This window comes from Mastomys coucha, unplaced genomic scaffold, assembly GCF_008632895.1.
Source record: "Mastomys coucha isolate ucsf_1 unplaced genomic scaffold, UCSF_Mcou_1 pScaffold16, whole genome shotgun sequence".
NCBI lineage: Eukaryota > Metazoa > Chordata > Mammalia > Rodentia > Muridae > Mastomys > Mastomys coucha.
In genome coordinates, this window is record NW_022196898.1 from 80,305,140 (window position 1) to 80,318,440 (window position 13,301).

Here is a 13,301-nt window from a genome sequence, read left to right on the forward strand (position 1 = left end):
CACACACGCACACACACACACACACACACACACACACACACACGCACACGCGCGCGCACACACACACAGACACACAAACCCCACTTAATTACAGAGGGAAGGAAGAGTCCAGTGTGGAGGCTTTCCTGCTTGAAACGAGGTAAAATACTGAATGAGCACTGAATGCTTACATTAGTAAACACCGTACAATTTACAAGTCTACTGATTCCCTGAGAGCCCACGTCTAAGTCCAGCTCTGTTATAAGCTTTACTTGGAAGTAGGGTGATAGCATGGATCCTTTCCTCTGATCTGACTTGGAGTAAATTGTTTCCTGAGGGCCATTGTGCTGTATAATTGTCACACTTCAGTTTCAATTGCTCCATCATCCACAGCTCAAATCTTCATTAACAAACTTAGGGCATAACTGACCAAACGTGGGAACCGTTGACCCGGGCAACAGGTCGCTGTGTTACTGCTTTTACACGGAGGAACTGGGTGCAACAAGTATTTTGAAAATTATGACCCTAGGACAAGTCTAAATGCTATTTACCAAGCTTTTTGAGGCAAACCACCTGGCTTCCTGATTAACTACCCATGTCCCATGCAGTGAGTCTAATGGAGAGCTAGCAAATCACCTCTCTTAAAGAAGGTGGAATATACATAATAGGGGTAATTTTTTAATGGTTGAAAGGATCAAACAGAGTCAGGAGGTGTTACATTATGTGACTTTACCTGCTGGGTCCCTGGCTGGCTCCCAGTGTGAGTCGCTATCTTTTTCTCTGATCCATCCACAGAGTCCATGGTCAAAATTGCAGCTGTGTATGAGAATACCTGGAAGGAGGTGGCCAGAGAGACAAGATGACAAACTCAATAAACCATAGCTGGCGATTCGCAAATAGGAGGTATCTATATAGCACGAATTTTCTCCTATCCAAACTTAATAGCCCAACAGAACACCTTGACTCAAAAGCTCACCTTTGAGCTCACCTTTGAGCTCAAAAGGAGATGATGCGTATCGTTTGCCAGCATGACTGGAATAGATGCTCAGCTGAGAAAACAGAACCAAGAGTGCTCCGGACTCATGACCCTGTTGAGTTGTCACTGTTAAAATGACCCTGTTGAGTTGTCACTGTTAAAATATGACTTCCATCTCACAATTCAAACAGTGCTTTAATGTGATTTTAAAAGAAAATGATGACTCAAAATTATTTTTGTTCAAGTGATCTAACCAATTGAGTTGTAAAATACAATGAAAGAGAAGAACCGCCTAACTTCCATAGATGTGACTGGCGCTTTACAATGGTACTTCCTGAGACTAATGAAACCCACTATTTTGCATCCCAGATGAAAAAAAAAAACAATTTCAAGTTCTCTTCCTGGGATGGGGTTCAGGACTGGAATGTTAACAGCGTCTACCTGGGTCATCCTTTGCTTCCTCGTCTGCGCTGACTCCTCTTTCGATTTCAAATATTTCAAACAGGTCATTTGAAGGCTGCCGTGGAACTACAAAAGAGAAGAAGCCAGTGGTCGGTTGGTTTGTTTTTTACGAGACCTTGCAGCGATCCCATATCTTTAGCACAAGCAAGGAGGAATCCCATGCATCTCATTTCATTTTATATGAAGAGCGATACAATTTGCTGTGCAAAGATTTGTTCTCTGACATTTATCTGGATATAAATGAAAGACACCAATTTCAAAAGTTTTTCAAATTCTCAGCAAGAATAAGTTGATGGGCCAGGGCAATGACTTGTTTGGTAAGGTGCCTGCTGTATGTGTTTGAGTTCTGAGTTTGGATCCCTAGCCCCCATGTAAAAAGCTGGGGCAGGGGAACACACCCATAACTTCAGTGCTGTGGGATCAGAGAGAGGAGGATCCCTGAAATTATTTGGCCACTCTGCCTAGCCGGACAGAGCTTCTGGTTTGGTGAGAGAGAGACTCTATCTCAAAAAACAAGGGGAAGACAGTTGCTTGCAAATCTTACTGCTAAAAAGCCACCGTTTGTTCTCACTGCTGGTGCTGCCGCTGTTGTTGTTGTTGAGCTTTAACTCAAAGGTGCAGCTTTGCCTTTTTTCTTTTTTTCAGATCTACCTCCATGCCACACACACAAGGCTTGGTTTTATGTTCTTCTCCCTAACGCCCTCCTCCCAGCGGCTGTGGAAACATACAGCTAGTCTGCCTTGTTTCTCTCTCAGCCACTATTAAAATTGTCCTTGAGCTTCAAAAATACCTGAACAAAAAACCAAAAATGAAGTGGATAGTAACAAGACACCCATGTTGACCTCTGGTTTCTATATACATACACATATGCTCACATGTATGCTTACACATGAACACATACATATACCACACACACAGACACAGGGGTGGGGGGAAGAACAAGTATTCATGTGAAAAACACCCCACGAAACAATTTCTAATTTTTAGCAAGAATTGTGAAGTTCATCTCTGTGAAAGACGCATTAGTGAATAGTTTGGTGTTTTTCTCGAAGCGCCTACGTCCCTCGAAGGAACTCTGCACATTATATATATTGTATACTAGTCCACACCTACTTCCATAACCTTCCTGATCTCAGCAGGCTCCCCAACTCCTGTAAGATCAACTACAGGAGGTGTACTGGTGAGCACTGACCATCCACACAACAAAATACAAAACCCTGTCCAAGCATGCTGTTCATTTCCACACTCCTGAGACTGGTTCTCTTTTTCTGACTAATTAACCTGAACAAGCATCCCTTCTTCCTTTCAGGCCAGGCATAAATCTCAGAGAAAGCTCTAGAAACTTTCCTACCCTTGGCAGTATTAAATTCTTCTCCACTGATCACCAATAGTCCTGTTTGCATATTTCCTTCCTATGCATTTGTCAGAAGCTGCAGACACACACACACACACACACACACACACACACACACACACACGTCTATCTCTCTGCTAGTCTCTGAGGTCCTCAATGGCATCTATCACATCTGACTCAAATGGTATTTCCAGGGCTCAACCTGGTGATCACTGAGCGACTGCAAAGATCCTGTTAGAAACTCATGTTCTCTGTCAACAGGCTTCAACAGATGTCACCAGTGGGTTAGAGCTTAAGAATGCACTTTAAGAGAACTGATTCAATTAAACTCTTGTTTATCCATCAATTCGATGTATATTTGATTTCTAACCCAATGCCAAACCCGGTGGTGGGCACTGAGAAGCCAGATCCTATGGAGTTTGAACTCTAATGGCAGACACTGACATCACACATGGAGATAAACGGACATTGCAAGCTTCGAAAAGGGGCAGGAAAGAAAAAAAATGCCCAAAGATGCCATGAAGAACAGCAGGGTCTGAGAGCAGAGAAAGCCTAGGATAAGCTGTGGTCGAGAGGGGAATTCCGGACCAGAGGCCAGCGAGTCCTTACTCCCTTCTCTTGCCAGAAATTTAATTAATACTTTATTTTTATAAGACAAGGAGTAAAAGACATAGACTACCACAAAACTGATGACATTCAAACAGGTTTTTCCCCTGTAGTTATGTTGCTATTGTTAGCCAGGACTTTTAAAACTGACAATCTTGTATTACTTGCAACTGTATTTAGCTCACTACATCTGGACTGTTCCCCCACTGCTGTCTCAAAAGTCAAAATGGAAGTGCCTTCCTATTTCACAGCATGCGCTCACACACACACACACACACACACACACACACACACACGCACATACACACACACACACAACCACACTGACAGGTAGGACAGAATCCAAGCTAAGACAGAAGACAGATATGGATAAGCTGCTCACTGTTCCCCAGGGCTGCTGAATAACTGACAGCACCTACATCCAATGACAGCTTTCCTTCCCTTATTCTCAGACTCTTAGAGAACACCTTCCTTATTACCTACAACAGCCTAGGTAAATGTGCTTCATTCCTCACGACATAGAAACGCTAGGGCACAAGTGTGCATTTGTTCTCCTCTTCGGTAACATAAATGATTCTGAAATGGAAAAGCTCCACCCCTGCGGTGTAGAGTCTGGGGGCATTATGACGGTTCCCCCACCCCGCCCCCATAAAGGCCTGTCCAATGGCATTGTCTCCTGATGTGTCCGGGTGCTCTGACACAGGAAGATGCTTTATCCAGGAAGATCAGGAGGTTTTCTCTGGACAGAACTATGCAAACTGAAAGGGAAAGAGGCAGAACTTTCCAGTAAGAAACAAAACCCGGGCTGATAAAGATGATGCTTTGGGCACACAGTGGTGGAGAGAGCACCACAGGAGCTGGATAAAGAGAAAGGAACAAGATGAAGCATTTGCAAGAGAGCTCTAGCAAAGCCTCAGATGGCTCTCTAAGACTTCAGACAATTCCAGCAATTATTTAATTAACAGTGATGATCAACGGTTATGCACTCCGAAAGATTTACACAGCCTGATGTACGCTTACAGCGAGCACTGTGCCAGGTCACTGACTTCCTCACCACGTCAGTGGTTCACTAAAAACATCACTTTGAAGTGTCAACGGCGGGTCCAGCACCCTGCCTGACATATCTAATAACGTGTGAAAGTATCACCTGGAACAAGCATGGAAACTGGAGTACTGTCTCAACAACATATTAAAAATGTTTTTTAAAGACTAGAAAATAGGGTCATAAGGAATACAGTAAAAATGTGGTAGCCTGAATGTTGAAAATTAAGAGATATTTTTATTTGCTGATTCATTTAATCTTTCATAATTTTATATTTTGAGGCTGTTAAAAGGAAAAGGTTTCATTCAATATGAACAAACCCTAAATGTTCTGAAAAAGGAGGTGTTTGTAATGACATCCCTACACAGCAGCTACATGTCCAATGTTTGCATGTATTTTGACCAAAGGGCTCTGAATAGTCTTGATGTCTGATGTATAAGCTAGGTTATAAAACTGGAATGTCTGTTAAAATCCAAATGCTTTCTTTCAAGGGAGCAATTTTGATGGATGTAGAAAATATTAATAAAATATCTCAGAACAGATCAGCAGTGATTTACACATTTTTTTTTAACCACTCTTCCTTGCTTGATATTTTGGTTAGTACTCACAATAAGATACACAATAAGCAGAAATATAGCTGATACTTTCTTAGAACCAGAATGGTGTAGTCATAAAGATTAAAAAGAAAAAGAGATGTTAGAAATGCTGCTGTCTATTCACTTTCTTTCCTTCAAAGTCCCCCCACTCACTGGGCTAAGCTCGTGAATGTATTCTACATTCTTGAGGCAAAGATGGACATAACTGGGGGTTAATGGAAACGGAGAAGATGGTGCTTAAGGATGGGTATGACACGTAAAGCCTGACAAAGCTCACCCAGGAAGGGGAGATGCTGAAACTCTCTGAGAAGTGATGTTTGTACTAAGATCTGAAGGAAGAGCTTCATGACCGAAGGCCCCAGAGAATAAAAGGGTGAACCCCCAAGTCAGCCGAAGAGCTTGGGGGAGAGGCAGAACACCAGAAGAAAAGCTCCAAACGAGACTGCTGCTGCACAATGACTGTTTAAAGCCTTGATAAAATGTTGGATTTTATCTTGGTAGGAATTGGACACTCTAAAGGGTTTTACAGCGGTGGTTAGGCAGGGGTTGCCTGGTAAAATTATCATTCTGCCGTAGCTTAGAGACTGGCAAGGAGGAAGGTGGGAACAGAAAGAATTTATGACTAACCACATTTACTATAAAGAATGTTCACATGCTTAAAACATCCTCTAATACTTTTCTTACATTATTCAATATTGAACCTATAAAAACATTCTTGTGGTGTGGTGGTAGAGGGCTCTAATCCCAACACTTGGGAGGCAGAGACGAGCAGATCTGTGTGAGTTCAAGGCCAGCATGGCCTACATAGGGAGTTGCAGGCCACCTAGGCTATATAGTGAGGCCCAGTCTCAAAATGGATGGATGAATGGATGGATCAATCTTGCTTGTTGTTTTTAGATAGATAGATAGATAGATAGATAGATAGATAGATAGATAGATAGATAGATTGATAGAGAGATAGATTGATAGATAGAGAGATAGATTGATAGATAGAGATAGATAGAGAGATAGATTGATAGATAGAGATAGAGAGATAGATTGATAGATAGATAGATAGATAGATAGAGAAAGAGAGAGAGAGAGAGAGAGAGAGAGAGAGAGAGAGAGAGAGAGAGAGAGAGAGAGAGAGAGAGATAGGGATAGAGAACTGATCTTGCCTGTTGTTTCTAACTACAATCTGTATATCTAAAAGAAAGAAGGCACTAACCCCAGATATGGAGACTGTAGGACATTGATGGTACTAACCCCACATGATAGCAACTGTGGGGTATAGATAGTACTAAGCCCAAAGATGAAGACTAAGGGATGTAAGTATGATTGCTGCGGGCAAAGGACACAGGACTGTCCCACAATGGCTGCAGAGTCCTGGTGCCCATGGGGAAAGCAGCCGTGAAAAGAAGCCGTCTCCTCACAAAACCTGCTGTCCCAGTAAATTCTATTATGTAGAGCCTCTCCAGGGCTATGATCATATCCACATATAGTCTACATATGATAAATAAGATTTCTCAAGTCGTCAGCTGCAGTTTTTACCCAGTAAAACCTCAAGAGTAAACACAGAGAAGAAAATGTAAATAGAAGCGCACACACCTCCCACTGCCAAGCTGCTTGCAAACCTGTAAGCATTATTCCTCAAAGGCAGGTTTTCTTTTTTTTTTTAATTGTAATTTTTTTATTATTAGATATTTTCTTTATTTACATGTAAATTTCTCCATTCCCAGTTTCCCCTCCAAAAAACAAAGAAACAAACAAAAACAAACCCCTGTTGCCTTCCCCCTCCCCATGCCTGCCACCCCATCCTCTCCCACTTATTGGCCCTGGCATTCCCCTACACTGGGGCACAGAACCTTCACAGGGCCGAGCTCCTCTCCTCCTACTGATGATCAAATTGCAATCTTCTACTATACACATGCTGCCTGAACAATCAGACCCCTCCATGTGCGGTCCTTGGTTGGTGGTTGAGACCCTGGGAGCTCTGAGGGTACTAGTTAGTTCATATTGTTCACCCTAAGGTGCTGCAAACCCCTCAGCTCCATTGGTCCAAAGGCAGGTTTTCATCCTCAGGTTCTGTTTAAGGTGGCTTGGATGACATTGCCCAGGCCAATTCTGACGTTTGTTGTTGGACTAAAGATAACAGAGAGCTCTGTCTTGAATTCTTTCTATGCTTAGAGCTTTGTTGCAGTGAAGGGAAAGGTATGGATGTGTCTAACTCTATTCTATTCTAATGTCTTTCAGATGGGGGGAAACCCCACCTAGATATTTTAAAAGACAACAGGATGGAGAATGGAAACGACCTGTAAAGGCTTTCTGAGGTAGAATTCTTTCTGCTCCCACTCCAAATGTAGAACATGCCAAGCAGAGAGAAGAAAATTTTAAAAAATCAGAAATGAGTTTGCAATGCCCTTATTCTTATTCAAGAAATATCTCAGGCTAACGTTGGTTGCTCGAGGCGAGAGCAAGCAGGGTTGCTGAGCCCCTATGGGAGTCGCCGGCACTTCATCTCATAGGGAGGACCTGCAGGTCAGAAGACAGCCTAATAGGGAGGACCTGCAGGTCAGAAGACAGCCTAATAGGGAGGACCTGCAGGTCAGAAGATAGCCTAAGAACAATGAACAGAACCAGGAAAACCTAACCTCCCTGGTGAATGGTGAACCCCGGCCCAGCTGCCCGGAGTGGTGGCAGACCCCGACTCTTAGACTGTGTGAGACTCTTAGAAGGTTTCAGAGTAATTGACTCAAAGGCACTGCCCCAGGGAACTCCTAAGGAGACTGAGACTCTAAATCTTGGTTTTTCACTAAGCGTGGTTATAAGAACCAAGAGAAAATCCCTCAGGCTTGGTCCTCCTGCCCTCTACTAAACCAAAGCAAACCATAAAGGCTAGGCTGCTCCAGGCCGGTGTGCACACCACACCGGTGTTGAGTAAAGGCCCAATGGGGCTTGAACTAAGCATAGCACACCTGAGTATAGAGCCCACCGACTGTACGACGGGTGTGGCCCACTCATCCAAACTATCACTCAAAAGAGGACAGGAGCTTTTGTGTCAGCTACCTCATCAAGCCTTTCGTTTAAGTTTGCCATCTGGACAGATTCACCTCTGGGAGACAACCGTCATTAAATCCACAATGAAGAAGCTGGGGTGTGGTCTCTATTTTAACATCTGTCTAACTCCACATGGGCTATGAATGCCTGATCTAAACACAAAGTTCCAGTTACTTGGTATAAACAAAGCACATGCAAAGTAGCTCATTTCTATTTTCATTTTTCTCTGCTCTCACTTGTAAATCAAATCAATTCATTTTGAAAAGATAGTGTTAGCCAGAAAAATAGCATTAAAACTGTAGTGAGCCATAATAAAAAGCATCAAAAATAAAAGTAGTCACCACTAGAATATATGACTTCTCTTGTGAGTGATTAGGAAAGGCTGTTATCACAGTACAAATGAACCCAGCATCAGTGGTCATAGAGACAGCTAATGCTGCTATGTGGCAATCACTGGGACATGTGGTTTGCACAGACCTTCCCATCTAACTCACAAAGCTGCCCAGTAAGTGCATATTACAATGACCTCAATCAGACAGACAGACAGACAGAAGGATTTGGCAATGTGCCCCAAACACAGTCATTTTAATTATAACTCTATAAGCAAATGCGCACGGAGCTTTTAAACATTTCTGATCTCCAACCTAGGTCCCATCGTTCAACTGAGAACTCAATTTATACTTTCTGAAAAGAACCCTTTTTTTTCTTTCTTCACCAGTCTCCACAGAATCCCATTAGAATACAAATCAAAAAATCTTAAAAACTCTCAGAATCCATAGCACCAGGCCCTGACCTGTGAGCAGCGGCAACTCGATTCTCTAAAGAACCGGCAGAGATGTCATCTTGGGGAGATGTTAGCATGGTCCTGGGGCTTCTGCAGCCTGGCAGTCCGAGGACCTTTCTCACCCCTCTGCCGAAACAATCATTTACCCAGTCAGCATCCAGATGAGAAGAGAGGCGAAAATATGTCCACGGCTAAAAACACTACAGATGACAAAATCTGTAGAAGAGAAATAATAGAAACAACAAAACCCGATCCCCCCAGGACAGCATGGTGCGCGGGGCAGCACTCAGGAGGAAGGAAGCCATTTCCCATTTCCTGCTGCTACCTGGGTGTTCAACCCATTCACCTGTTCTACAACAGCGGCCGCAACAACATGGGTTCTCAGGCACGGCCACTTATAAAAGAATTCGCAGAGGCTAATTACATTATATTCTATAATCTTGAGTCTATAACACTTCCCCTTTCTTTTATATGGTACAAATGGTAAATGTCTATTTTGTAATTATTGTATTTTGAACATCCTACAGCTGGTTAAATCTGTATTTATGTAAGACATGGTTCTGCTGGATAGAGGCTGCCACTGGGGCTTAGAGAACCCTGCCATACCATCTGGTCTGCAAATACATCAACAGCATATCTGTAAGTGTGCGAAAAATGCAGTCTGGGATCTTTCCTAGACCCATTGCGTTAGCATCTTTATTTTAATAAGAGCAGCATATAATCTGTAAGCACACTGAAGAAAGACCCAAGACAGTGCGCATGAGTGCGTACGCTCCAGAGGAACCTTAAGTAAGTATCCTAGTTTATTCTAGTTCAACCTGAGTTCTGAAAACCCTTTTTTGGGGAGAAGTATGTCTGCTGGCCCCGAGTGGTACTATATTCCTTTTAGTAATCTGAGTCTTTTGGCCAGTTATGGCGCATTCTATTCTAAAGACATTTTTTGAGGCATTAGAAGTTAATAAAACCCACAATAGATTTTGAAAAACTAGAAATGTTTCAAATGAAACTGGCATGATTAAGAACCAGAACTCCCTGGGGTGCTTTCTCAAAACTGCAACCCCATTCCTCACTCTTCCTTGGGGAGAGCCGGAGTCTATTACCACTACCATCTCCTAAAGAGTCATCGTTACAGTCAATCATGGTTATCCTTAATGACGACAATGGAAAATTTAAAAATCACTGCGTGGGGATAGCAAGAAGGCAATGAAAACCACTCAAAGCACCAGAAATATCACATATCCGTGGTGATTACTTTGGAATTTCTTTCTTCCTGACTTTCATATACATCCAAACATATGGAGTCGTGTATTTTTATATCCAATTGGGGTAAAAATGGTATGTATATATACATATACATGTATATATGTATATATATATTTGTATTTACTTTTTCAGTCAACATACTTAAAACACGGATATTTTTCCAAGTACCTTTTAAAATGAGTGTGTCTTTTTTTCATTTATTATCCTATGAGATCAGGATGCATTCTCCTGCACCTTCCTCTGCTAAGACCTTTATCATCTTTGCTTTTACATAGCTCTGACCTTCTTACCTCCATGGACAGAAGGGCATTGCTTTTGTGTTTAGGCCCTGTTTTGTAGTGGTCCCCTGTATCCAGATAGGCACACTATCATTTCCATCTGTGTTTCTGCTCTTGTCTGATCAGTACATGATTCTCTCTACCAGACTCTCTAAGAACAGCCTCATTAGTCTCCGCATGCCATTCAATGCAAGCTACTTAGTCAGGACTCTTGGTTACTGTGGTGAGTAGTCTCCATGTTGCCTAGCTCAGCCAAGACCTAACGAGACAACTGGTGGCAGAGAATTCTAATCCAATGAGTTAAATGATCCCATAGTTAAATCTATCTGAAGATGTTACACCCTGTAGGAGGCGTCTCCTGGAGATTTACAGTGACATTAACACATTAAAGTTTTGAGGAGCCTGACAGCTAACATACGTAGATAGCAGAGCTAGACCCGGTGTTTCTTAATGTATTTGACCTCAGAACTTGCATAACGTTTCAGGTAGCTAATAGCCTATGAGACACACTTAGAGAAACACTGCTTTGACCCAGTGGTGGAAGAACAATGTCATGCTTTGTCAGGGACATTAGTACAGTTCGAACCAGCCTATGAGCTAGTTTGCAGCTAGCTCTGAAAATGTATCTGGTCCCATTAACAAAAAGTCTTTAGGTTCCCTTAGGCTTGGGTTCTTAGACTGTAGGTCACAATCACTTTGCCAATCCATATCTCCAAAAAATATTAGCATTGTGATTCATAACAGTAGCAAAATTACAGTTATGAAGTAGAAATGAAAATAAATTTATGGTTGGGGGTCACCACAACATGAGGAACTGTATCAAAGGCTTGCAGCATTAGGAAGTCTGAGAACCACTGCCTTAGACTGGTCTTATTTTGAAACAGGTGTTTAATATTTCATATCCTCATGAAAGGTGACTTTTTAATATATTTATCCCCCCCACTATGGTTAAAGTAAATAAGTATAGTAAGTAATCATTATTCATACACTTTTTACTTGAATTCCCTCTGACCTTGAACCCACTTGGTGGAAAAGAGGGCCTGGGCTATCTATCACATGTCAAGGTGTAAACAGAGCATTTGAGCAAAGTTGCAAACTCATAAAAACCAGAGATATGAAGCAAAACCAGGTGCTTCCTGATTCAGTACATTTTAGTCCTAGAGGGATTCCATTCCAAATGCTTCAGCCTTCTTTTTCTGTGATTTATACTGAGTCTCAACATCAGGCTTAAACTTTAAAAGCACACTGGGTGTAGAATTTTCTAGAGCATGTTTATTGCCAATGGCTATGTTACCCTATATGAGGTAAAAGTAAAGCTGTAATCTGAAATGGCCAGTCATTTGGAAGGCTATCAGAATCACGAAGTAGAATTCAGCTGCAACAAGAAACAAAATTCAAACTACTTAGAAAGAGGTGATTCATTTTCTGAAGTATTCTCGAAGTCCACGGGAAATGAGTCTTAAAATACAAGCCCAGTGCCATTACCCCTGAGTCTACAAAATATTATGATTTCATAAATTTAGGTTAGACATAAGGATGTCTCAGTTGTGAGCTGGGTTATGGGAAGGAACGCTGGATATCACACGGGTGACTTAAGCATCCGCATAAGGCCATGAGGTATAAGAATAAGACTCTTGGATACTTAAGTAATGTTACTTTAGGAATGTTTCTAGGCCCCAAATTAAAACACCCAGAGACTATGGCAATTATCACAAAAACCACTACTTGAAGTTTAAAATAAAAATTTGCAGTTCTGCATCCTTTTCTCTTGTAGCAGTAGCAAAGGAACAAAATGTTGGTGTTGATATTACTCTTTGCAAGCCTGTGTTGTTTCATAAGTGTTTCTTGCATTAAAAAAAAAAAGAACTTTTAAACAGACAAACCTTCATAAAAATTCTAAAGTTGTAAAGGATAAAATTATAAAGTAAATTTTATTTTAACTAAACCCAAAGAGCCAGGAAACAGACACATGCTTTGAGATAACTGTTCTAAATGGATAACATCCATATGATGTTAACAAAATGACATTTTTTTTGTTAACATCAATACATTTTACCATGGAAAGGATCCTTCATTGTGTAACATACAGCACTAGTACCTGACTATGTTTCTAACAATCTGGAAAATATTGTATTTCACAATCATCTGGAGTATGGTAGATTTTGAATCTGTAAACCAGGAGAGAGAAGACTTGGTCTAGATGGCACAAGTTTGTGGCAAGAAACAGTGATGCCTTACATGTAGTCTTTTTAAAAATAAAATTAAAAAAAAATCAGTTGAGCTAAAAATCTGCTCACATTTCCTTTTACTTTCACAGTGAATGGATAATTTATTTCTGAATAAAAAGCTTGGTGGCTTTTCACTTTTCAGAATATTTGTAATAACCACAAGAAACCAAGGTAAGACATCTCCACAATCTTCTCCCATGTGCGAACCAAACTGAAGAGTAGCCACTGCTGAAGACAAAGGCAGAGTGAACTTGTTCCTGGCAAGGCTATCTGTGGCACGGGACAGCCTTGGCACGGGACCAAGGTGACCTCCCAGGGCATGTCCTGAGGATCAGTGTCACAGCTGGTGCTCTGAACACTCTCCGGAGCTGTGCCCCACCCCCACCTCTGTCTTATACCACTAGGTCCTACTAGTGAGCTTCAACACTATTTTAATTCCTGTGTGTGCATCTATATGTGAAGAGAAAGAACATTTGGAAGAGCTCTTTTAAATGAAAAACTATTAACAGGAATAACCAGAAAGATGTGCTCTCCATTAGTGCATATATTTATGTTGCCAACTTTTTATGAAAAGTAAGGGCAGCAAAATAATGTACATATCATAACTGGTTGAAACATGAATAAAAAAATCACATTATATGAAGATCACTAAGAAATAAAAGAATACAAAGGGGAGGAGAGAGAGAACACAGAGAGA

At 41.5% G+C, this 13,301-nt stretch overlaps 1 protein-coding gene across 8 annotated transcripts in view; it reads right to left on the reverse strand.

Annotated features, from left to right (window-relative positions):
- Positions 1–13,301, reverse strand: part of Npnt (nephronectin) — a 69,162-nt gene that overhangs the window by 8,909 nt on the left and 46,952 nt on the right. For all 8 annotated transcript variants that reach the window (XM_031375561.1, XM_031375559.1, XM_031375560.1 and 5 more), the window contains 2 exons: positions 1,397–1,483; positions 713–811 (listed from right to left, as the gene is read on the reverse strand). In XM_031375561.1, the coding sequence (XP_031231421.1) occupies positions 713–811; positions 1,397–1,483 (186 nt within the window). The remainder of the gene's footprint in view (positions 1–712; positions 812–1,396; positions 1,484–13,301) is intronic.